At 31.2% G+C, this 24,856-nt stretch overlaps 1 protein-coding gene across 1 annotated transcript; it reads left to right on the top strand.

Moving 5' to 3' along the window:
- Window positions 1-881: 881 nt before the first annotated feature.
- Window positions 882-23,694, top strand: LOC145312585 (uncharacterized). The gene is made up of 14 exons (XM_080151840.1): window positions 882-899; window positions 1,374-1,441; window positions 2,343-2,426; window positions 4,959-5,015; window positions 5,415-5,459; window positions 11,523-11,553; window positions 13,046-13,081; window positions 13,669-13,734; window positions 14,367-14,499; window positions 16,093-16,150; window positions 19,813-19,874; window positions 21,717-21,797; window positions 23,258-23,309; window positions 23,535-23,694. Exons 1-14 carry the CDS (start codon window positions 882-884, stop codon window positions 23,584-23,586), a joined length of 843 nt encoding a protein of 280 aa, XP_080007966.1. The 3' UTR covers window positions 23,587-23,694.
- The last annotated feature ends 1,162 nt before the right edge of the window (window positions 23,695-24,856 follow it).

Raw genomic sequence — 24,856 nt, 5'->3', positions numbered from 1 at the left:
ACGCACAAGAAACCAGATATTTATTGAAATTCCTTTCTGTTGAACAAAGTTTTAATCTTTCTTTATACAGTAAATACTTGCAGCAACAAAACTTTATCTTCTTAGGAATCAAAACTTATTAATTTGTTGTATCTTTACCAGAATCTATGTGTGTGTATATTTTTTGTCTGTACCGAAAGATCTAGCTAACCGCTTAATCGATATGATTCTCCTTTACAATGCAGCTTCAAACAGGGTTTCATGACACACTTCAAAGAAAAATCGACCCTACAAATATTCCCCCTTCCCACCAAAAATTTTATATTTTATTTTATTTGATAGCAAATAAATCTTATTATCAATATGAATTGTTTTGGATAAAGAAAAGAAATTTTAAAATCAGAGAAAAAAAATCTTAATTTTTTCCTTATTCCAACTTTTTACAGACAAAATGAAGGAAATGAGAAAATTAATACTTTTGATTTGCCTCACTGGATTTCAGATTAATTCTGCTATTGGACAGGAAGGATAGATTTAAATATTATTAATTAAAAAATATCGGAGATTTTTCTCAAAACACCTAGCGAGCACTGAAAACCAACCTATCTTGATTTAAAATAAATTGAAAAAAGGGGGTGTAGTTTTTTCTCTGTATGTTAACCCTGCGGGGCTACCCTTTACATAATAAAACCTATCCTGATCTAGTCCAAGAAATAATTAAGGAGGAGGGGGGTCTTTCTGTGCTGGATTAGGCACTTCGAGGGCAACCCCCGAAATATCGTTTAAATACATAAGAAAATTATTAGAGTGTGTTTAAAATTTAAAGCAGGGTGAACCAAATTAGAGCCATTTATGTTTATTTCACTTATCATTATTTTTAAATTGGTGATGTTGTGCTAACTATGGACAAAGCTGTGCTTGTCAGTTTTTCTCCATACTTTTTATCGTCTCTCCCACCTCAGCCCTCCCTTTTCTTACATATTTGAGTATGGAAATTACTTGGATGTTACACCAGCTTTCCATGTTCTTTAATACAGTGAAACTAAAATAAAAACTGCACCCATCCACCCCCTTTACCCTATCACTTCCCCTCCAACTGGATGACAAAACTGACCAATAAATAACCTAATTGTTAGCAAGATAATCTTACGACATTTCTTCCCCTGTAATAATATCCACGTATATTCTATAGCCTAGTTAACAAAAACCTCTGGAAATTTTAGGTCGACCTAAAGAAGCTTTAGGTTGACCAATTTTATAAAGGAATTTGTTAGTTGTACTTGTTTAGGTTGACCTACAGAATAAATCGGTCGACCTCTTAAAGTTGTTTCTGAACTGGGAACAAATATAGTTTTTTTTTTACAAAAGCTTTAAATCAAATCTATGTCCATTAGGGCCAAAGGTGTGAAGCGCCCTCAGATTGTACCAGCGAATATGCACCTTTTTGTAGCAAATGGGGGTGGTAAGTAAATAGATTCAGACATGACTGGATAGATGATGAATTGATAATTAGATAGATTGGGATGTTAAGTCAGTAGATAGTTTTAGATGGTTAGTAGATAAATAGTTTTGGATGATAAGGAGCTAGATAGATTGGGATGTTAGGTTGATTTAGGTGGTTAGTAGATAGATAGATTTAGGCATGGTTAGTAGATAGATAGATTTAGATGGTTAGTAGATAGATAGATTTAGGCATGGTTAGTAAATAGATAGATTGATGTGATAAGGAGCTAGATAGATTGAGATTGTTAGTAGATAGATAGATTTAGATGGTTAGAAGATAAATAGATTTAGATTGTTAGTAGATAGATATACTTAGATTGTTAGTAGATAGATAGATTTAGATTGTTAGTAGATTGATAGATTTAGTTGGTTAGTAGATAGATAGATTTAGGCATGGTTAGTAGATAGATAGATTTAGGTATTGTTAGTAGATAGATAGATTTAGGTGATAAGAAGCTAGATAGATTAAGATGAAAAGGAGATATATAGATTGAGAATGTTATTAGATAGATATAATAAGGTGGTTAGTAGAATGATAGATAGATTTAGGTGGTTAGTAGATAGATAGATAGATAGATAGGAGCTAGATAGATTGAGACAAACAGTAGATAGATAGATTGAGGTGATGATGAGCTAGTTAGATTGAGATGTTTGGTAGACACATAGTTTTACTTGGTTAGAAGATAGATAGATCAAGATAGTAAGTAGATAGAATAGAGATGATCTAGAGACATACTCTACAAATCAGCCAATAGGAGAACATTGTTTAATATATATGTGTATTAACAAACCTTGTGCAGAAAAGCCTTCTAAAATCAAGAGGATGTATGGATAGATAGATTGATAACAAACTAATCTAGGTGTGTATGGACTGAGCAGTATGGGGACGAGGGACCTCCACAGTCTAGAGGCGCAGAAGAAGATGGAGAACGCGGGCAATGCAGGTACTAAAATGTTTATCTGAGGTGGGTTCTTAAAAAACATTTACCCCACTAAAATCAGTTTGGAACATTATAACCAGTGGGGCAAATAAAAAATTTGGTAATATTGATTCTTAAAAAACTTTTAACCCACTGGTTATAATGTTCCAAAATGATTTTTTGAGTGAGGATAATTTATCCTCATTGGACCCCTTTTTTGGGACAAAAAATTACTTGACAAAAAATCCCACAGCTTCACATTGTAATTTTTTTAAAAATTAAAACTAATAAATCAAAGTAAAAGGAATTATCTGCTTACAATTGACTCCAAAAAAATCGCTCTTAAAAAAGGGAACAAATTGCTGAGAAAAATTGTCTTCTCAATTTTATATAAGCCTGTACAAAATGGCGACAAAATGGGGTGCCAAGTTTTATTTGAATTAGAATTAAAATTTTTTTTTGTCTTTGTTGGTATTTGTTTTTTTAGACATGTTTTTTATGCTTAATTTAGATATTTGAAAAGAAGGTGTATCAAATTTTTTTTTTATAGCTAGCCGGTTCTTTTAGTAAGTAGTAGATGTAAAATTTTTCATAGAATTCAGATATGCAATCGTTTTTTTTGTAGACCTCTTATTTTTTAAGTAATTTAAGTTTTTAAAAAAAAATTAAGTTGATTTTAAGGTACTAAAATGCAACAAAAAAAAGAAAGAAAATGGCCATTATGAACAAAAATAGTAAGATCTTTAATTTGACACCTTACTTTTTCAATTCTGTCAGGTAATTATTGGAAAAATCGATTTTTTAAAACCCACGAGAATAAAAACTTTGAACTTAATTTTATCATTTCACAGGTAAAAAAATATGGGTTTATATATACCTTTAGAATCAGAAAAATATTACGAATCCATTGTAAGCAAAATTGAAAAAAAAGTTTACAATATAGTATATAAACTACAATAAAAGGAATTATATGAAAATATCATATTATATTATACAGTCAACGTCTTACTTCTTGAATTGAGTATAAAAATGGGAAGGGGGTAAAGAGGGGGTAAAAAAGGGGTAAAAAAGGGAAGACGAAAGTGTTGCCTGAACAAAAAATATAATTGGCCATTTGTTTATTTTTTATTTTTTTACTTTTTTTCAATTTTGCTTACAATGGATTCGTAATATTTTTCTGATTCTAAAGGTATATATGAACCCATATTTTTTTACCTGTGAAATGATAAAATTAAGTTCAAAGTTTTTATTCTCGGGGGTTTAAAAAAATCAATTTTTTCAATAATTACCTGACAAAATTCAAAAAGTAAGGTGTCAAATTAAAGATCTTACTATTTTTGTACATAATGGACATTTTCTTCCTTTTTTTTGTTGCGTTTTAGTACCTTAAAATCGACTTAATCTTTTTTTTAAAAACTTAAATTACTTAAAAAATAAGAGGTCTACAAAAAAAACCGATTGCATATCTGAATTCTATGAAAAATTTTTACATCTACTACTTACTAAAAGAACCGGCTAGCTATAAAAAAAGTTGATACACCTTTTTTGAAAAATCTCTGAATTAAAAAAAAATATTCCAAATTTAATTATGGCTACCCAACTTAATCCACTGAACTAGGGAACACTCTTTGGAACATTATTTTGCCCCACTTTTTTCTCAATTGATTTTTTTTAAGGACGAGAATCACATTTCTCGTATTCATTTGAATCCGGTGGATAGGAACCAGTTTTCATGAATACGAAAAAACTATGTCTAGCATCGTATTATATCCAGTTTTCTACGAATATAGAAATGTACAATCATAAGATTAAAACTAGTTTTTTTAGCTGGTGCCTTTGGCACCACGGGGCTAAAAAAACTAGTTTTAATCTTATAATTGTACATTCTATATCCGCGGAAAGCCGTTTATAATACGATACGAGAAATAACTATTACCGCATTTGATGTTCCAAAAAAATGGGAAAACAAGGGAGCAATTGAGTGTTCCAAACGAGTGTTCCAAAGTTCAGTGGGGTAAGGTTTTTTAAGAACCCACCTCAGTACTGAATTACATTTTTATATAAAGGAAACAAAGACAATTTTCTCTCATTCGTTGGCTGAAAATTGTTGGAACTTTTATTGAATCTGGATTGGGTTACAACGCCTCAAATTTTCACAGAGTTGTAATTGAAGGTGTAAATTATTTTAGCGCCCATTGTTTTATCCTAACTTGCCTTTTGAAATGTTAATGGACCATAAAAAATGGTCATTGCAGAAAAAAATACGTCACAAGGAAACTATAATGAAATAACTCCATTACTGAAGTTGAAACTAACTATAAATATTTTAATAGAGCAATGGATATAGGAATTACGTGGATATTATGACAGGAAAAAAATTGCCGTCAATATAGGTCGCTATCTACTCTGTCATTTATTAGTCAGTTCGTTTATCTATTAGGAGTGGAGGAAAATGGAGTAAATGGGGATAGTTATTTTAGCCAGCTACAAGTTTCACTTTATTAGAGAACATGATAATCTGGTGTATGATCTAAGTTATAATAAATCCATTTCAAGGGATGACAACGATTGTACGAAGTGGGCTCCTATCTGCAGTCCTTTGGGGTATTGCAGGTAAATTTCTAGTTTTTTTTTTAAATGCTTCGAAACCGCTTAAAATCCGCTGGATTAGAACCTGTTCTAAGCCATACTGAAAATCACGTATAGCATCGTATTACTGACAAATTTCCACAAATACCAGTTGATTTAGCCCAGGCCTTCCGCTCCTAGGGACTAACAAAACTGGTTTCAATCATTTAATTTTTCATTTCAATAATTTGATGCGATAAAAAGCTATAAAACTCACGCAACCTTTTATTATTACAAAATCATTTGTAATTATATATTTTTTTAATGTATTGAATTTAAGAGTGTCTAATGAAATGTGGATTTGTAATACAATAATAAAAAAATTATCTATCTTGACATTTTATTCAATCTACATTTTTTGATAAAAAAATAATATATTTTTAGATCTGGCTTTTGGGATGGAAGTTTTGGAGCTCCTAGCAATCCCAGGTAAAATGAGGATTGTCATATCGATTTAAAACTTTGCATGGTGATACTGGTAACAATGAGGTATACATTAGGAACGTACTTAGCAACTTCATTTCATTATTACCAGGGCTCAGCAGCCGCACCTCAGACGTGGATAAGCCTCAAATTTAAACCCGCTAGTATGCAAAAAATAAGATGCTGAAAAGATAAATTGTATGTTTAAGAAAATGTTTAAATATCCAACTGAGGCTTTCACGCGCCTGCCGAGCCCTGATTATTTCAAGTTTTTACTTATATAATGATCTTATCATCGTGATGTTTGTAATTAAGAGTCCTAGGAAATTAGACACAATATAATAGTCAGCCTGTATTTGAGATATCTTGCAAAAGGTTGATTTATTAAAATTTAATATTCGTGGAAAATTGTCTGTAATACGATGCTATACATGATTTTTCAGTATAGCTGAGAACCAGTTCTAATCTGGGGATATTAATCGATTTCGAAGCCATACTGAAAATGATATCAAAGGCGCTGTCTTCTTTTGTCTGACCGTCTGATAAGTTAACCTTAGCTTTTCTGGGTGCTATTATCCTTGTTTTTATTAAAAGCTGGATCCAGGGAAAAGGGAATGTGATTCTGACAAAAGATTCTAAAGGAAAATTTTCCCACAATCCTCTTCCCCTTTTCCTCTCCTTCTTACCCACCCCTCTTCAGTTACATAAAAAACAAGATATACCCCCACCTTACTCCCAAAGGTTTCGTGATTTTTTGTAGAATTAATTGTTAGAATATCTAGGCCTGGCTGGATCAAGCTTTACAGATAAGATGGTAATTAACCCAAGTTTTGTCTTGAGTTTCCTGGAAAAAAAAACCTGAGGGTAAATTGTTGAGAGAAGAATGAATTGACACAAATTTTAAGACAAACACTTAATACAAACTTATCAGGAATAAAACAGAACTAAAAAGGAAGTAAATAATCGATCTGTCTCCTGTAAAAACCTGTTCAGTGCTGGAAACACATGTATTGTTGGAATTTTAGAAATTTGGGGTATAGTCCCTTTTGTGGCAACGCTCCGTAAGAGGCGATTCTTCGTTTTTTTCACAGTAGTTTTTCTCCTATTTCTATCCCCTGCGGGGGGCACTAACCCTGCGGGGCCAATTGCCTAACCCTGTGGGGCAATCACCTAACCCAAAATAACCAAACCTAACCTAATATAACCTATCAAAAGCCATTTTAAAAATAGGACGAATTGCCCCTTAAGGGGCGTTGCAACGAAAGGGACTATTCCCGAAATTTGTCCCAACATTTTTTTATTTTCCTACACTATTGCTTATAATTCCATAATAAAAAAAATTCCACAAAAACAAAAAAAGAATTTTACTTTAATTTTTAAATTTGCTTTTTTTAAATAACAATCTTAAAATTAATACCAGTTTTGTTAGCCCAGTCCTTCAGCCTTCTAGGCTAACCAAACTGGTTTTAATCTGATTTTTTTTCTTCATTGTGATATCCGCGGAAAGCTGTCTTTAATATGATGTGATAAAAAACTATTCTATCATTAAGAATAGGTATATTTCTGACAGAAACTGTAAGAAAGAATTGTTTTATAAAAGTTTAGTAAATCAAGGAACCCCAAGTTTTAATCTAGTTGTGAGCTCACAACAGAAGATTTGGATTTTAGTTTCCCAATCATAGTAAATAATTTCACTATTTCTAATAGCTCTGGCACAAGAATGAGAGTATTAGGTAGCGGATTTCCAGAGAGTAAGGGAGGGGACAATGGGCAATTAATTCAATTTAAGAGTTTTTAAAAAAAGGCTATGAAATCCAGATTAATCAAGAAAATTTGGAGGAAATTGTAAAGGGATTGTTAGTTAAATTTAATAAACTATTAACTAAGAAAAAAGTTCCAAGAAAAAAAAACAATCAATTGAAAATTAGATTACCAGTATACTAGACTGACGTAACCATTCTGTAATTAATTACTAGAAAAATCTCCCTGAAACTCTCCAGATGACAGGGAAAGGGAAAGGAGAGGTTGGGGCAAGGGATATGAACAGGGAAAAAAGGGACAGGCAGGCGAAATCACAACTTGTTTTTGATGAAATATATTGAGGCTTTTTGGTGTGATTTTTATATTATTGGACCCGGCCACCTGCTAGCTGGCTGGGCAAGAATATCCTGTTTATCTCCCTTCCCCCTTCCCCCTTGCCCACACCTCCCTTCTTCTTTTCCCTATTGTCTGCTTTAAAAAGGGAGGTGGGGGAGGGGGGAGTGAAATAGATTATGTGAAAGGGGCCATGTATTCTTAACTTTTGAATTTAAACTACTCTCTGTCTGCTGTATTCAAACTAACACAGCGAGTAGCGGCATTTCATGCGCTAGTACCCAGTCTCAGTCAGAAACTGCTAAATTCTTGCACACTCCCTTTAAGCCATTACCCAAAGTCTGAGACTCCTAAAAATTGAACATTCGATCCATTGTCCCCTCCCTTACTCCCTTGGCATTGAATCTTCAATATAGTAGTGATGCCTAACTTTTAATGGTTTGGTCAGTCTGTCTGTTGGTCTGTATTATTTATTTTCAAGAAAAAAATTCTAGTTGTCTCGCCTCTAGTCTCTAAGGGAGGGCGGGGGAGTTCAGGAATATAGCCTAAAACCACCCCAAAACATTCATAAAGTTTATTTAAAAGTACAACTTTTTTGGACCAGCAATTTTTGAGGTTTTTAGCTTCAGTGAACAAAAAAAACCTCACAACTTCAAATATCGGTGCTAAAAAACTGGTTTTAATCTTATAATTGTAGATTTTTATATCCGAGGAAAGCTGTTTATGAAACGATGCGATAAATAACTATTATAGCTTTATTTAGTATTTGACATTTAAACTTTTTAAAACATCAATACAGGGAGCCTTTAGAATATTTTGAAAACACCAAGGCGTGATTTGTTGTTTTGTAAGCATACTCTGAAAGGCTTTATTTGCTGATTTGTAAGCATACTCTGAAAGGCGTGATTTGTTGTATTGTTAGCATACTCTGAAATGCGTGATTTGCTGTTTTGTAAGCATTGTCTGAAATGCGTGATTTGCTGTTTTGTAAGCATACTATGAAATGCGTGATTTATTGTTTTGTAAGCATACTCTGAAAGTCATGATTTGCTGTTTTGTAAGCATACTCTGAAAGTCATGATTTGCTGTTTTGTAAGCATACTCTGAAAGTCATGATTTGTTGTTTTGTAAGCATACTCTGAAAGGTGGAAAAGTTTTCATTACTTGATGAGACTTATATTTCTGCAAACCAACCAACACAATATAATTTTAACATTAAATATGTGTTAATGCCTTTTTTAATGTTCTTGTATAAAGCAGCAGGATGTCTGTCTCTGTGTCTGTACTACCAGCCTCCAAAGAGAAATCGCTCCTTGAAAACAATGCCCTCCCCCCCCACAAAACCCCCAATGTTTTAATACTAAAATTTAAAGTAGGGGGGGAGGTCGACTTCTCTTCTCCCTCCACCTAAATTACCCCTACAGGCCTCTCGGGGCGTATCTGCTAGTCCTATAATGTAAAGTAGTAGGGTTTCTATTCTGAATCCAAAGATCAATGAAATTACTGGTTAAAATTGGTTGTACCTTTCAAGAAAGCTATATAATCGTCTTATGTTGGTTTTAGGCTATTTTTCTAAGATCCCTCGGACTCCCCTAGAAACTAAGGGTGAAGCAACAAGTTATTTATAAATTGGTTATTCAAGAAAAATAGCTTTCTGTTTGTAATTATTTTTAAAAGTAAGGAGTTTTAACCAAGACATAAACATTTTAAAATAAAATTATTACAGCTATTTATGTCTCTTTAGATAAACACTAATGGGACTTAGAAAGCGATGTGGAAAAAAACATTTTATGAATAACATTTTATTTTGTTACATTTGTAATATTTTTCTTAAAATCCCTTGGCAAAATTTGATTATTCTTTACTTTCAAGTTGATGAGAGGCGGGAAGAATGTTAATTAATTAATTATCATGTTTTAGATAATATAGTAATCAAGTTATAAATATAGTAATCAAAACTAGGTTAGAAATTGAGAACCATAAGTTCTAAAAGTTGGTGTCTTCTATGAGCATACAAAAAAAAACATAGTTCACTTTATTTACTAAAGTCACTGCTACAGGAAGGAATAGGGGGGGGGGGGGAGTTAAAGAGAATTTAAAATCTTGAAAATTCTTACTTGTTGATTCGTTCAACCACGGCCACACACATCTTTCAAGAGAGAAGGGCGGTTGAACAAATTTTATTCTTCAGCCCCTTAGCATTTGTAGTATGGCGAATAAATGTATAAAATATAGATGTACAACCCAGACAACTATATGGTTCAAATGGTGGGGACCTTTTTTCGTCTGCTAGCTAATTGCTTTCAGCTTTTTTTGGATCGACTTTGCTGTGCTTTTTTTCCCGACGCTATTGGCTGATGTTCATAAACCAAATTGAAAGTCGTCACTTTATCCCCATTAAACAACATAAATGCTATCTAATGTATCAACACCTTAAATTTTCTCCCCTATATCTATCTAACTATCCAAATAAGATAAATAAAACTCTTCCAACAGAGATTAACACACACACACACACATTTAAATAAGGACAAAAAAGTCGTAGGATATGAAAATAAAATACCAAAGTTAAGTTTTCCTACTTGTATAATATTTTCAGCCCTGAAAAAAAATGTTGTATTACTTACGAAGTTTAAGATCTCAGTAACCACTGACTGATTAAACTCTATATGAAAGACTAAGCTCAATTTTTAAATGCATATTATAGCATTTTAGAAAAAATGTTAGTTAAAATAAAACCTTACCTTATTAATAGGTGATCAACATGAACTTTGTGTGAAAATAAGGAAATTTTAATCACAAAAAATGCTTTGTTCAAGTCAAAACAATTTCCCGTAATCACTTGGAACATATGACAATGACAGGTTTGCTGGCATCCAGTACCCGCCAGGTTGGAGATATTTTAAAGATTTCAACCGTTGTGTGTCACACCCATATTTACAAGTCAATTAGTTAAAGCCCTCTATCTTTTACACACAGTAAACGAGATACAATAAAAACGGAGGGGTGGGGGAAGCGTATAACGTTAAGGATTAATGTGTTGCTTTGATGGATATGTTTTTTCTTGTTGTTGTTAATAAAAACTACGCATATACCTATAGAAAATATGTGGGAAACTAAAAGTTTCTAGCACCATCAATCCATTCATAAATATTATATTATCTATCTATTATGCACAACTTTATAGCACATACAACCATGTAACATATTTTGGTAATATTAGTTTTTTTTTCAGTATTAGCAATATTTTTTTACCTATTAGTTAAACTAGGCATACAGTATTGCTCTACTTCTTTGCTCTTGGCATCTATGGAAGGAGGGACAAATAATAGCTTTAAAAATATCCTAAATCAAATTGAGTAAGGCTACCTCGGGTCCTATTTGAAGCTTCCCTAAAATGGAGAACTCAACCAGTTTTTAGCAAGATATTTACAGAAAAACAAACGAAAAAATACATCTATTCTTTATATACTAAAAAAGTCTTCTTATTTGTTTAAATAGAATAATCAAATGGAAATATGATGATCTTTTCTTCTTTTTTCTCTTTTATAATAATATTAAAATTTGTGTAAGATTAATTTTTCTCGTATTCATTCGAATCCGAGAAATCCGGCACCTCAGGGCTAAAAAAAACTGGTTTTAATCTTATAATTGTACATTCTATATCCGCGGAAAGCTGTTTATAATACAATGCGAGAAATAACTATTCTTTCATATACTATCGGCTGCGACCCTAGTATCTAGGATATCTGTATCGAAGAGGTAAGAAGGGGGGAAAAAAATAATCCAAAACCACTCCATGGCTTAAAACTAAAATAAAATAGCTTTAAACCATCCTAGGACCTACGTGAATATTACTTAAAATGGAAAACTTTATCAGTTCAGTAGTTATGGAAATCTTAAGCTTCTGATAAAAAACCTTACTATTTTATAAATTAGAATGTGTATGGCAACTTTATTTTCTATTTTTTTTAGGCCAGGTCAAGAGCCAAGCCAATGGATCAAGGTACATGATTTTTAAAAAATATAAAGATAAAGATAAAAAAGATAAAAGGGGGGGGGGGCTAGTTTTTTGGTTTGTTTGCTTATTTTTTAGGACAACATTTTTCTTGTTATTTTTAAATCAATACTATATACATATTTTCTGTTAGAAGTTAAATCAGGCAATAAAAGGAAAAGAAAACAAAGTAAAGTTGAACATCAATTTGTTCTATCATATTATTATATGTCCTAACAAAGCAACAATTTTAGAGAATAAGGTGCTCAAAATGGATAAGGGATTAAAGCGGTTATATTGACATGGGAAAATTTGTCGTCAACTTAGCTTGCCAATATGAACCTTATTTATTGGTTAGTTTGTTCATCCAGTAGAAGTCGATAGAATGGGGTAAAGGTGTTTGTTGGGGGTAGCGTTATTTTAGCCAGCTGCGAGCATCACTTTACCAGATTACATGAAAATCTGGTGCAACATCCAAGTAATAATATATCGATTTTGGAAAAGAGTAAAAGAACACCTTTTGATTTTTTGTCATTCATTATTTGTTGCTTATCCCATAGCCTCTTCAGTCTTGGCCCCAATGAGGGAAGGAGGGGGTTTGAAGGGGCTGTAAAAAATATGTTTACCCTTTTCCTAACATAATATCAGCTTAACTAAGGGATAATTTTGTTTACCATAATGTTTTTTCAACACTTGGCTTGATAGGCTTTGTTTTTCAGTAATAATATTTTAATAGTAAATAATACGAAAAAAAGTTTTTGCTACATTACATGGGTATTTTTTGTCGCATACCAAGTTATCATAAAAAGTATAAGTATAAATTATTGTATCCATTTATCTGAGTATAGAGGTAAAAATAGATGTTATTTTGCACAAGTGTAAATATAATAATAAATTTTTTTCTAAACTTATATTTATACTTAATATTTTCATTTTCCACGAATACTATTATAGAAATCTTACTATTAATTCCATTCGAGGCAATTTTTTTATTATTTTCATATCCACGGAAAGCTGTCTATAACACGATGCGATAAATAACTATTCTGATATGGCTCTAAATCAGATTATTTCAGTTGGAAAAAAAACAGAACCCTTATGAATATATATTCTTTATAATTGTTCTTAAACTTATCTCTGTTTAGTAGAGAAGATACCCTATAATTCACTGTGTCTGTCGTCAGTCAGTCTGTAACGCTCTGGACTCAGGATGTGATTTTATCTGCTGCTTCTTTGAAGATAGTCATTTGAAATTTCAGTGAAGATTCCTAAGATATATGCAAATCTAGTATATAGATTGTTTTGTCCGTCTGTCTGTTGGTCATCATTTAAAAGACACAAACCTCATTCTGTAAAGGTTTCGTGATTTACTTTTTTTTCTTTGTAATAATTTTGGACATCTGCTATGAAACTTCATTTGTTCGTTTGTCTTTACCATGATTTTTTTGTGCTTCGCTACTTATGGATGTTGTCATCCTTGTTCCTAACATTTTCATTATAGGATAATGCAGCAAAATTTCGGACAGGAACAAAAGAGGTAATTATCAATTAGTAATTCTTGTTCTATTGTTTCACTCAAGTTATAATTTTTCACAAGAAATTTCTTCAATATATTTGTAAAGCTACATGTAGTATTATGTTCTATTAGTACATATTTTACCATATTCTTAAACACTTTGAAAAATAGGTTGAATTATAGTCCTTGCCTCTTATTAGCCTGACGATAGTCTATAAGGGCGGGATGCACTAGGAGATCTTATTTTGTTGCATCTCTAAACCAAATCTTGCTTAATTTCTGTGCTGTGCATGATGTATTGTATATGGCCACACGCCAATCCCTTTAGACAACCATCCCTTTGATTCTATGACTTTTTACTGGAAATCTTTTTATGCATGATAATGAGTTCCACCTATTTTGGGCCAAGGCATTCCCCCTTCTCGAACTATTTATGTCGCGGACCTAAAACAGCAGCGGATACTGTACGTGTTACGACAAAATCGTGTTTTCTGCAATTTAACTTTCCTAAATATGATTAAACAAGGAATACAAAATACACAGGATATAAAACTCAGACATTTATATGCTAAAAATCCAGATACTTTAATAATTTTTTTTTGTATTAGAATCCAAATCCAAATAATGTGAACACTGGTAGCCAAACTGACAGGAAGACTGGACAATCTACTCAGGTACAACAAAAGTTTGAAAGAGTTCAATGGAAGTTAAATCTATCCCCACGATATAAAAGAAAAGTTAACGAAATCTTGAGTTTGGTAGCTTTGTAATATTCAATGTCAATTTGCTGGAGATATTTTAATGAAACTACAAGCAGCTACACCGCTAGAGAAAATTTTAGTTTTAAAAAGAAAATGTATAAAAAAAATTATTTGGAGGAAGGGGGAGGTTGCATTTTTTATGTAGGCGATGTCTTTTTTGAGGGTGATTGTACCCTCCTCAAATATAGTTATAAACTTTTCCTGGACTTATGAGTATGTGTGTTTTGAAGCAGAACCATATCAGTTCAGTTGTTAGCGAGATTCTTTAGTAAAGACAAACATACACATAGATATACATCATAATACTTATACATAAGGATTGTAAGCCTAATTGTATTAATCTTACTAATTTTACACCATCAGTGTCTATTGAGATTTTAGCTTTGCTGTAAATAATTAAGTTTTAAAATTATTATAAATCATTTACGTAATGTAGTGTTTTAAGCTTCATCGTTGTATAATGTATAACCTAGTTATTGTTAACCTGTAAGCGCCATAATTGTTTTCAAAAAAAATATTAGGAATATATAAAAAATCAAATTAAGGTCGGCTCCAGACAAGGATCAAATGGATCAAGAAGGCAAGGCTCTAATGGAGGTGGAGCTGGGTCAAGGAGAGGCTCTGAATCACCCAGAGGTGGCGGAAATAACTCCCAGTATCAGGAGCAAATAAATAAAGGTAAAATAATTTCACTTTAGCAAAGTTACATAAAGGGCTCAGCAGTTGCGCGTTAGCCACAACTAAGCCTCAAATTGAAACCCGTTCGGATACTTTGAAAAACATTTTCAGCCAAGCTGAGACTTCTAGCAGAATTTCAAAATTGTAAAAGATTGATTTTACTGGGACTTACACGCGGCAGCTAACGCACGTCTATCGAGCCCTGGTTACATGGAAGGATAGCCTAAAACATATATTTTGAACAAAGATGGCAACAACCATAAAATCAAAGCCATACAGGTTTCTATTTAAGGACATACTTAGATCTGTAAACATGATTATACAGATGCTTCGCATAGATATTTACCTTGTTGTACTAGGAATTATTATTCCAAAAATAATCATTGTTACAGGAATCATCGTTCAAAGTTTGAAATCGACATGAGAATTTTAGCTAGCCGAAATTAACAAAAGGAGCTTAGCGTTACGTACGGACGGATGTACAGATCCTTATTATAGAAAAGCTATGCTTTAAAAATGTGTTTTGGAACTTTAATCAAATCTTGTTTGTGTATCTTTAACTAACAAACCTAATATTTTCATTATTAATGTTTGCAGAACTATTAGAACAGCAATTTTGTATTGGTTTCTAATAATTTTATAAATTTCATTCTATCTAGTGTGCTAATTGTTTCCTGTTATCTATCTATCTATAAAGCTTTTTATCAAGTTATCTATCTATCTATTTTTTTTCTTCTAGTTATCTATCTATCTAGTTTTTTATTCTAGTTATTTATCTATCAAGTTTTTCTATCTATTTTTTCTTCTAGTTAACCATTTATCTATTTTTCTTCTAGTTATCCATTTATCTATTTTTTCTTCTAGTTATCTTCCTATATATTTAGTTTTTAAAACCAATTATCCATCAATCAAATCTTCTAGTTGTCTCTCTATCTATCAATCTATCTGTCTATCTATCTATCTATCTATCAATCTATCTGTCTATCTATCTATCAATCAATCAATCAATCTATCTATCTATCTATCTATCTATCTATCTATCTATCTATCTATCTATCTATCTATCTATCTATCTATCTATCTATCTAACTAACTATCTATCTATCTATCTATCTATCTATCTATCTATCTATCTATCTATCTATCTATCTATCTATCTATCTATATAACTAACTATCTATCTTTCTATCTATCTATATATCTATCTATCTATCTATCTATCTATCTATCTATCTATCTATCTATCTATCTATCTATCTATTTATCTATCTATCTATCTATCTATCTATCTATCTATCTATCTATCTATCTATCTATCTATCTATCTATCTATCTATCTATCTATCCATCTATCTATCTATCTATCTATCTATCTATCTATCTATCTATCTATCTATCTATCTATCTATCTATCTATCTATCTATCTATCTATCTATCTATCTATCTATCTATCTATCTATCTATCTATCTATCTATCTATCTATCTATCTATCTATCTATCTATCTATCTATCTATCTATCTAACTATCTATCTATCTATCTATCTATCTATCTATCTATCTATCTATCTATCTATCTATCTATCTATGTAGGTCAGATCCCTGGGGTAGCTGGTAAGGATTACCCAACTAATTCCATCAGTTCTGTCAGGCAATATTTACATTATTTAATAACTCAAATATTGTTAAGTAACAAGCCAATATAATTTTTTTTACAGATATGACAAAATCAATGAAAGCGAAGACATTCAAATCAATTATAAAGGTTTTTAAGCTATACAGTCAGTAAAACTTGGAAATATTACGTTGACCATTTATGTTATCGACATTAGTTATGAAATAATTTGACATTATCTAACATGTGAATTTATTTTGATAATGATAGTTCTATCACATAAGCAAAAACATTAAAAATGACTTACATGGCAAAAACATATTAATTGATTTTTTGTTTCAAATAGTATATGGGACGATTAGACAGTCTATAGAAAAGTTTCTCTTTTATAAAGTTTTATATTTATTAAGAAACCAACCCTTATAATTACATTGGTTTATAAAAGACTATTATTTATTCCCTTATTACACCAGATTTTTAATTTATTAACGTTTATCATATTGTGATGTGAATAACTATTTTTTTCATTTATTATATTGTATTTGCCCCTAGAGGCACTTGAGGTTATGTGGATTTGAATTTGATCCCCCATATTTTATTTTAGTTAAAAAAACATTCTCAGGAAATATGAGAAGCTACATATATAAAGGAGAACCATATCGGTTCAGTGGTTAGCTAGATCCTTAGGTACACACATATACACAGACACACACAAGTCCTGTTACTTTATTACAAGATAGACATATTTTAACTTACTTTTATACCAAAAAAGTGATTTTTTTTACACTGAAAATATTAATAGGTTTAGATATCTCTATTTAGCTCTATTAAGGTGGTTTTTACTTAATAATAAAAGTTTTTTGTTAGTAAAGCTTTTCTATTTTTTTTTTTTTTTTTGAGAAACGGATAGCTTGTATTGTGTTTGGCTTTTAATTGTAATAGGGCTCATCTCCAATACATCTCCAATAATGATATACCAAATTATTGCCTTCTGAAGATTACAATTAGTGGTTGAAACATTAACACAGTCAACTTATATAACTAACCAATTAAAATCAATTAAAGTCCCCAAAATTTGTAAGTCAACGAATAAAAAAAACGTTATTATAAAACTTTGGGGACTAGTGCAATAAACAGTCTTATGTCCACTCAAACCCGAGCATGAGTTTTGCAATTAATCAGAATCCTCTGATATTTGAAAGGGCAGCAGGACAGCAGTGTATTTTCAAGATCCTACTTAAGAATCTTTATAATTTATTGAGCTTCCCTTTCATTGATGTTGTTTTCCTTGTTATAAAACACTACAAAGTACATTGCATTGTATATATTAACTTAACAAATTTTATTTTGATAAATTAATTTAATAAGCATAAGCATTCAATCTTTAAATAACTTTAATAGTCGCGAGCATTTACCCTATAACTTAATTTGGTCGTCTGTCAGTGAAAGAAAACTTTTCAGCGGAGTTTATTTCTGAAGATAATTACACAACTGCACATTTTTAAATCTTTACGAATCAAAGTTATTATTAAGAAGATTAGTCCTTTATACACTTTTTACACATTATTACATTATCTGTCCAAATGTCAAAGATATTTGACAAATGATTTGATAAAACGGAAAAAAATACTTTTCCAGGGTCTAAATATTTCAATGGATTTTCTACTTAAGAAAAAGTGTCAAATCCTAGAGATATATTGAGATGGATAGCTATATTGGGATAAGTTGTGGGTTTGTTACAGCAAAGATAATCATTATTTAACTTAATGTTATATGCAATTTTTAGATAGCTGTATGTTTTCAAGTATTGCTTCGGAACTAATTAATATCCGCTGGATTAGAATCGGTTCTCAACAATACTCAAAAATCATGTATAGCGTCTGAATAATAAATTAAAATTCATAACATTAATACCAGCTTTGTTAGCCCGGGCTTTCGTATCTGGTTTAAATCTTTTAATTTTTTATTTCAATATCCGTGGAAAGCTGTCTATAATACGATGTGATAAATAACTATTATGATGCCCTACATTAATAAAAAATTTGGGCTAGTATAGCAAAATGCTTAATTAATTTTAAAAGAATTTTTGAATCATTGTAACCACACCTTGAGTACTAGAAAAGCCTTTTCTACAAAATGGAATGAAGTCTTTTCATAGGTGATGGTGAAATATGTTTTAAGCAATAGAAATTATTCAAACCGCTTATAAAACATCTAAATAATGAAAAATGCAGAAAAAATATCATAAACGCCTATTTTTATCATATAGAATTAATTATTCAGATGAACAGAAGAGCAGACGCGTGATTTTGACACCCTCCTTAAGATTTTTGACACTCTTCTTAATCCAAAATAAAGAGGGTGTATTACAAACAACAAGGTGGATGTATTTTTAGTGTCATGGGGGTGTATTCATCCCTCTAGGAGTCCACGTACTCACTCAAAAGTAAAAAAAGAGTCCCTGAATTGATAAATCAACACACAAAGCTCGCAATAATTTTTAACATCCCCCTTAGATTTAAGGATGGTGTGACTTTTTTAGCATGACACTCCCCTTAGCTGTATTGGGTGGAGGAAGACTCTTGACGAGGGGGGTGTATCCACCCCGCTTAATTTTGCCAAGAGTATTGATAAACTCTCTTTCTGCACACCTCTGCATAAGATTTTATATTGAGAGATAGTTAGATAGAGCGAAAGGGAGGGGGAGAAAGTTAGTGTATATGTGAAAGAGAACTAAATATAGAGCAGCATTTCAGCAAGTAGAACAGACAGGCGAAATCAATTGAAGAGTATGATTGCTACTAAATCCTTATGAAATATTTACCATATTGTTAGAACTGTGTTATTCATAGCTGTAAAGAGGAAAATTGAAAAGATTTTAATACATATAGTCGAGGGATTTGAAAATATTTACAATTTCCAATATCCAGTTTATTTTAAATCTATAATTTGAAGCGGTAAAAATAGTTCTGTGTAAATTTTGTAGTAAGGAGTAAGGATTTTAATAGTTATTTCTCGCATCGTATTATAAACGGCTTTCCGCGGATATAGAATGTGCCGAAGGCACAGGCTAAAAAAAACTGGTTTTAATCTTATGATTGTTCATTTTTATATTCGTAGAAAGCTGGATATAATACGATGCTAGACATAGTTTTTCGTATGGATGAGAACCGGTTCCTATCCACCGGATTCGAATGAAGAGAAACTAATTTTAGTTTACTAGAATAGCTAACCCACTGAGGAAGCGACATATGACATATATAGATTATACATCCCATCTACGTTGACCTATCCCTTGAGATCTAATAAATTCATATACATCTCCAATGATGATTGTCAAAATAACCCTTCGCAACATTGAATTATTTTTTGAAAACTTTTAGCAATGCTATTTTTGAACCAAACAATCAAAATTGTTTAAAAGTAACCAACATAGACGTCCAAGGGGGGGGGGGTAAAGGGGTTATTCCCCCCCCCCCCTCCAAATGAATTTGAGGGTGCCGTAGGCACCCCCAAAATTTTGGATTTTCAACTTTTACCCCCCCAAATAAAAAAAAGCCTCTATGAAATAAAGATTACCCCTCCCAAAATGAGCTTTTTACCCCCCCCCCCCCCCAAATAAAAATTTACAGTCCAATGTTCCTCCTTTTAATAATTAAATGGTATGCCGCTAGAATTAACTTTATTTTTATATTTAGTAACAAGTACCCTGGAATAAAAGCTGCACCAAAGGACAAAATACCTCAGAACTACCCATCAGGTGACTATCTGTTTTATGCATAGCTACTCCATTAATGGATGTATTATTACTTGGATGTTGCACTAGATTTTCATTTACTATAATAAATTGTTTTTTGCAGCTTGCTAAAAAATAATTCCCACATCCACCCCCTTTAACCCATTCTCTCAACATACTGGATGAACGAGCTTACCAATAAATGAGATCCATATCCATTGATTTTAGAATATTGATTGAAACTTTCTTTTGATGCTTTGATCCCAATAAAAGTATATCCTTTAACTGTACCCTCTATTTAAGCAATTTTGCAACACATATAAGTAAAATTTTGTAAAGACTTACAAATTAATTTTCTGTTTATTTAGTTATAACACTATACAGAGTTACTGTTCGTTTGTCATTCCTTCTGATTTAAGAGTTTCGCTTATTTATTTATTTATACTAATATGATAAATCTTTGAAAACTTATGCTTATGGCCGATTATGACCAAACAAAGTAAAGCAATGCGATGCAGTAAAATAAATAAGAATTGATTGTTTGTTTTCTTAACTAATTTAACTATTGCTTTATGATAAAACTCAAACTTAAAACCAATTTTTATCAATTTAAAGAAATTTAAAAACAGAAAATTTTAAATAGACAAATAAGACTTAGTTTTTGTAACGGTACATTAATAATTCTTTGAAATGCTTTCAGATGAAACTTTAAACCTCTTTTTGTTACTTTTATTGTTTCCTAGGAATTTTGGCTAGGAACAGAAGTAAAGCAATAATGTAAAACAAATAAAATTGAGTTTGAATTAGAATTGACTGTTCATTGGAATGCTCCATTGTTTTCTTTTTGTGTATCAACTTTAAATTAGGTATGTAACTATATATATGAGCTATATGTAACTCTACACAGGGTCTTGGGACCCTGTATCGACTTTCAATTTAGTCTTTAAATATCAACTTATAGCGTCGAAAATATAAACCCAGCTAAATGAACAAAAAGCAATTTGCTAGCAGACGAAAAAAGTCCCCGCAACTATGCTTATTTTGATAAAATCAAAAGTGTTGCCTAAATATTATTTGAAAAGGCCAATGAATTTTGGTTCTTTAGCTTTAAGAAAAAGAAAATCAGAAAAAAAGAGAAAAAATCGGTAATTAATGAATAATTAAATAAAAATGTTGATTAGCTTAATTTATTTTGTGTATGATAATTCTAAAACAACATATTGTATTATATATCCAAGTTTACCAGTTCCCAAAGGGAAAAACTTAATATTAAAAAAGATATAATATTCTTTATTTTCTTTTTTATAGACAATATAGCAAGTATAAAATCATATTAGACAAGTTTGCTCACGATCTATAGAAGCGAAGCTTTTTGTACCTATAAGAAACATACCTATAACCCGCGACCGTGGCGATGAGTTGGAATCTCGGCTCAAGTCATAACTAAAGACTTTAGAAATGGTTCCTACTGCTGCTATGTCAGATGTGCTACATAAATGGACATAGCAGGGAGAATGCCTTGACCCAAAACAGGCGCAACTCATAAATATGCACAGTTAAAACTTCAAGACAGGGGTCGTGAAATCTAAAAGTTAGTTGTCTGTTGAATGTTACTTAGCCTTACCCGGGTCTTTGGACAGTAAAGGAGAGATTTGGCTCCTCTTAGTTATTCTTGGTTGTTGGTACATAAAAATTTATTGTAACATCCAATTAATAATATATCGATTCTTGGCAACTAACCTAAACATAAATGTTCTGATATGCAATGATTTAAATTTTTTAAATTTTAAACTTTAAAAAATGTACTTTTAAGCATATTGCTTTCATTGTTTTAATTGCAAGGAAATATTAATTTAAAATTTGAAGGAAATCAATCATCACGAAGAAATGGACAGAATAAAAAGAAACAGCAAGGACAATCTGGTCAGAATAGCAGCGGAGCAGCAGGTCAGCAAACCTAAAAGTATAGTAAGGATGGAGGGGATATTGTCTGTTTATTACTCTGAATCTGATAAAATAAGTTTTCTTATTTGTTGGCTAAATAAGTTTATTTATTGTTTTCAAACTAGTATTGTTCAAAATTTTCAACCAATAACATTAACATACAGAAGGGGTAACTTATTTCAAATGAATGTCTGTGCAGTGTCGGTAACCGCTAAAACGATATCGTTTCTCATTTACAATGTAGTTTTTCATAGCTCCTGTGAAGGTTTATAACTGTTTTGGGAGAAATCACTGTTTCTGACAGTTTATTATACGACAAATCAGTTTCACAAGGGACACATATACATTGTTTATATTAAGGGGTTTCTAATATTTTATCTATGTGTTTCTATTCATGTGTAGGAATTGTTTAGAAACAAGGATGATAACATCCATAAAAGCGAAGCTCTGAAACGGTAGGACAAGCGGACATTATCACTTGTATAATGTCAGAACTATATAATCAGAATGTAAATGTCAAAACAAAATTATAAGTAAATTTGCTGAAAAACTGCTTGATACAGGATAATGTTTATGGACATACTTACATTTTTAAGACTTGATTATAGAGTTTCTTTGCTTACAATATTGTACTTTGTTGTCCCAGGAATCAGTATACCAAAAATCAGACCAATCGGATAATTAGGTCACTTACAAATTTGTTGTTAAAAATGTAAAAAAAAATCATCATGTTTAAAATGGACGAACGGACATCTTGGTAATGATTATAGAATTGCTACGCTTTCTAAATCGTACCTAACTACTAAAGGAATCACCATGCAAAATTTGAAATCGATAGGACAATTCTAACATGCCTAAATTAATTTAAAAAGCTATCCGTTACGGACGGACGGACCAACCCTAATTATAGAAAAGCTTCGCTTTTAAAAGTGCAGAACAAACTTTGTCTAATTTAATGCCTTTTTGGCTCTATTACACTCAACATTTAGAATCAGGAATAAAAGCTTTTTTAAAAAAAGTTTTTTGTTAAGAAAATTCTTATTCTTATTATTATATGCAGTCTAACACACATAATAACAACGCACATAACTTACTTTTTAGCAATTTAAATATATATATTTAGACTTGAATCTTTGTCTTGTCTGTTCCCTGGAGCCCTGACCACATACAAAGAGAACTTGTAGGAACCAATTCAAGTTTTGGCATTACTTACACGGCCTTTAATTCTGCGGCAAAACTTTTAGATTCATTCTATTTATCTATTTAATCTATACTTGTAAATCTTTAAATGTATCATTGAATTTTGAATTGAATTAGAATCAAGGGTATATTTCTCCCATTTTAGCAAACCCCCAAAATGTTTGGACCAAATCCATTAGTAGAATAAATTCATCTATAAGGTGTCTAGAGTAGACTTAATTTTTATATCCTAGATTTTCGTCTAAGCTTTTCTTTCTATTAAGGATGTCCAGGAAACCTTGAAGATTGTATGGCCGCCTGTCCCTCAGATATCAAGTAAGATTTCATAATTTTAAAAAATATTTTTTTTTTAAATAAAAATTCTTTTACAAAAATAAACACAAAATAAATCCTCTACTTTTTAGTATCAAAGATACTTTTCTGAAACAAAGCCACCTCTAATTATTATTTTCTAAAATAGATATTATACCATGTTCAACATATTTTATAAATGTTTACACTTACACAAACCAACCCAATATTTTGTGTTCCAACTTCCAGGGTGTTCCAGGCCTGTGTTGCAAGCTGTGGCCGTAGATGCAGAAGAAAGTAATTAAAGATTAAAATTTCTTTGTAAATACCTCTTGTATTTAAAATCATTATAATATACTCACTCAATATATATTATCAGGTCTTTATATTAATAATTAATATTAATGTATAGTTTTTTTAGTAGCAAAGCTTCTCTATAAGTTTTTATGTCTGGTTATTCTTCTGTCCTTCAGTAATGCTAAAATACTTTAAATTTCTCTTAATATTAGAGGACTTGAGACAGCAAAAAAGGCAAGTGTCAGAATGAATTTCCAAGAAATCCAAATGACTTCATATTAGAAAGGAATATATCTATCGGGATACCTGACCAAAGTATTTTAATTTGACGTCTTTTTTACTAGGAACTTTTACCAGCTTCTGAGAATTTAAATACAGAAACATTTTTTTTCTTTCTTCCTCTTTTCTTTTGTTTATTTTCTTTCTTTCATATTATTTTCCACCTGTCTTTCTTTTTTTTCTTTTGTTTCTTTTTGATCTTTTAACTTCTGTTCATGAACATTTTAATGTTTATGCTTTTAATATCATGGTTCTAGTGGCGGAGATCTTTTTCATCTGCTAGCAAATTGCTCTCTGCACTTTTGTAGCGACGCTATTGGCTGATATTCCAAGACCCATTTGAAAGTGGGTACAGTGTCCCGAACCTGTGAACATACAGTTAATTAACACCTGCCTCTCTATTCTTTTACTTTAATCTTGATGCCTTTGTAAATATAAGAAAAATCTGACTGTATGTATTCTAAATATCCATGAAATTGTACTCTATATACTGCAAGAATCCTAAACTAAATTTAGTTTTAAGTTTCCAGGTATTATAAATACATTTCTTAGAATGATAGAACTCTTTTCAAGGATTTATACAGTTTGTGGATTTTAGAACTATAGCTATACTTCTGTAATGCTGTTCTCTCTCTAGTTTGATTACAATGTGTTGTTCACCTCTCCATCTCTTTATCTCTTCTTTGTCATTGCTGACCATTTTATGGACTTAATTAACTTGTTCAAAGAATGTATACATAAAACTAAAGCTAGGATTCTCTTTAACTATACTTTTTGCTGTACAAAATTTTAAAGAGACTCAACATCAAGTTCATAAGTCAGAAGTTAATCTTTCAGTAACTTTTAGATGTATCTAACCCAAATATATGCAAAAAGATGTTGAAACCAGTGAGGACTGGTTATTTTATTTCAAAATATTTATATCAAAAGTAGAAAAGACACTATTCTAAGGCAAGAAAAAAGAAATGGCTTCTGAATTCAAACTGTTATATCTT

This window comes from Acartia tonsa, chromosome 2, assembly GCF_053477335.1.
Source record: "Acartia tonsa isolate MP-2025a chromosome 2, ASM5347733v1, whole genome shotgun sequence".
NCBI classification, from domain to species: Eukaryota; Metazoa; Arthropoda; class Copepoda; order Calanoida; family Acartiidae; genus Acartia; species Acartia tonsa.
This window is presented reverse-complemented; position numbering and strand designations above follow the sequence as displayed.

What these genes read in the sequence shown, in the direction of transcription:
- LOC145312585 (XM_080151840.1), top strand. An exon ending in TTTTGTAGCAAATGGGGGTG is followed by an intron (nt 1,442 to 2,342) that starts GTAAGTAAATAG and finishes AAACTAATCTAG; the next exon opens with GTGTGTATGGACTGAGCAGT. An exon ending in AGACTGGACAATCTACTCAG is followed by an intron (nt 13,735 to 14,366) that starts GTACAACAAAAG and finishes AATCAAATTAAG; the next exon opens with GTCGGCTCCAGACAAGGATC.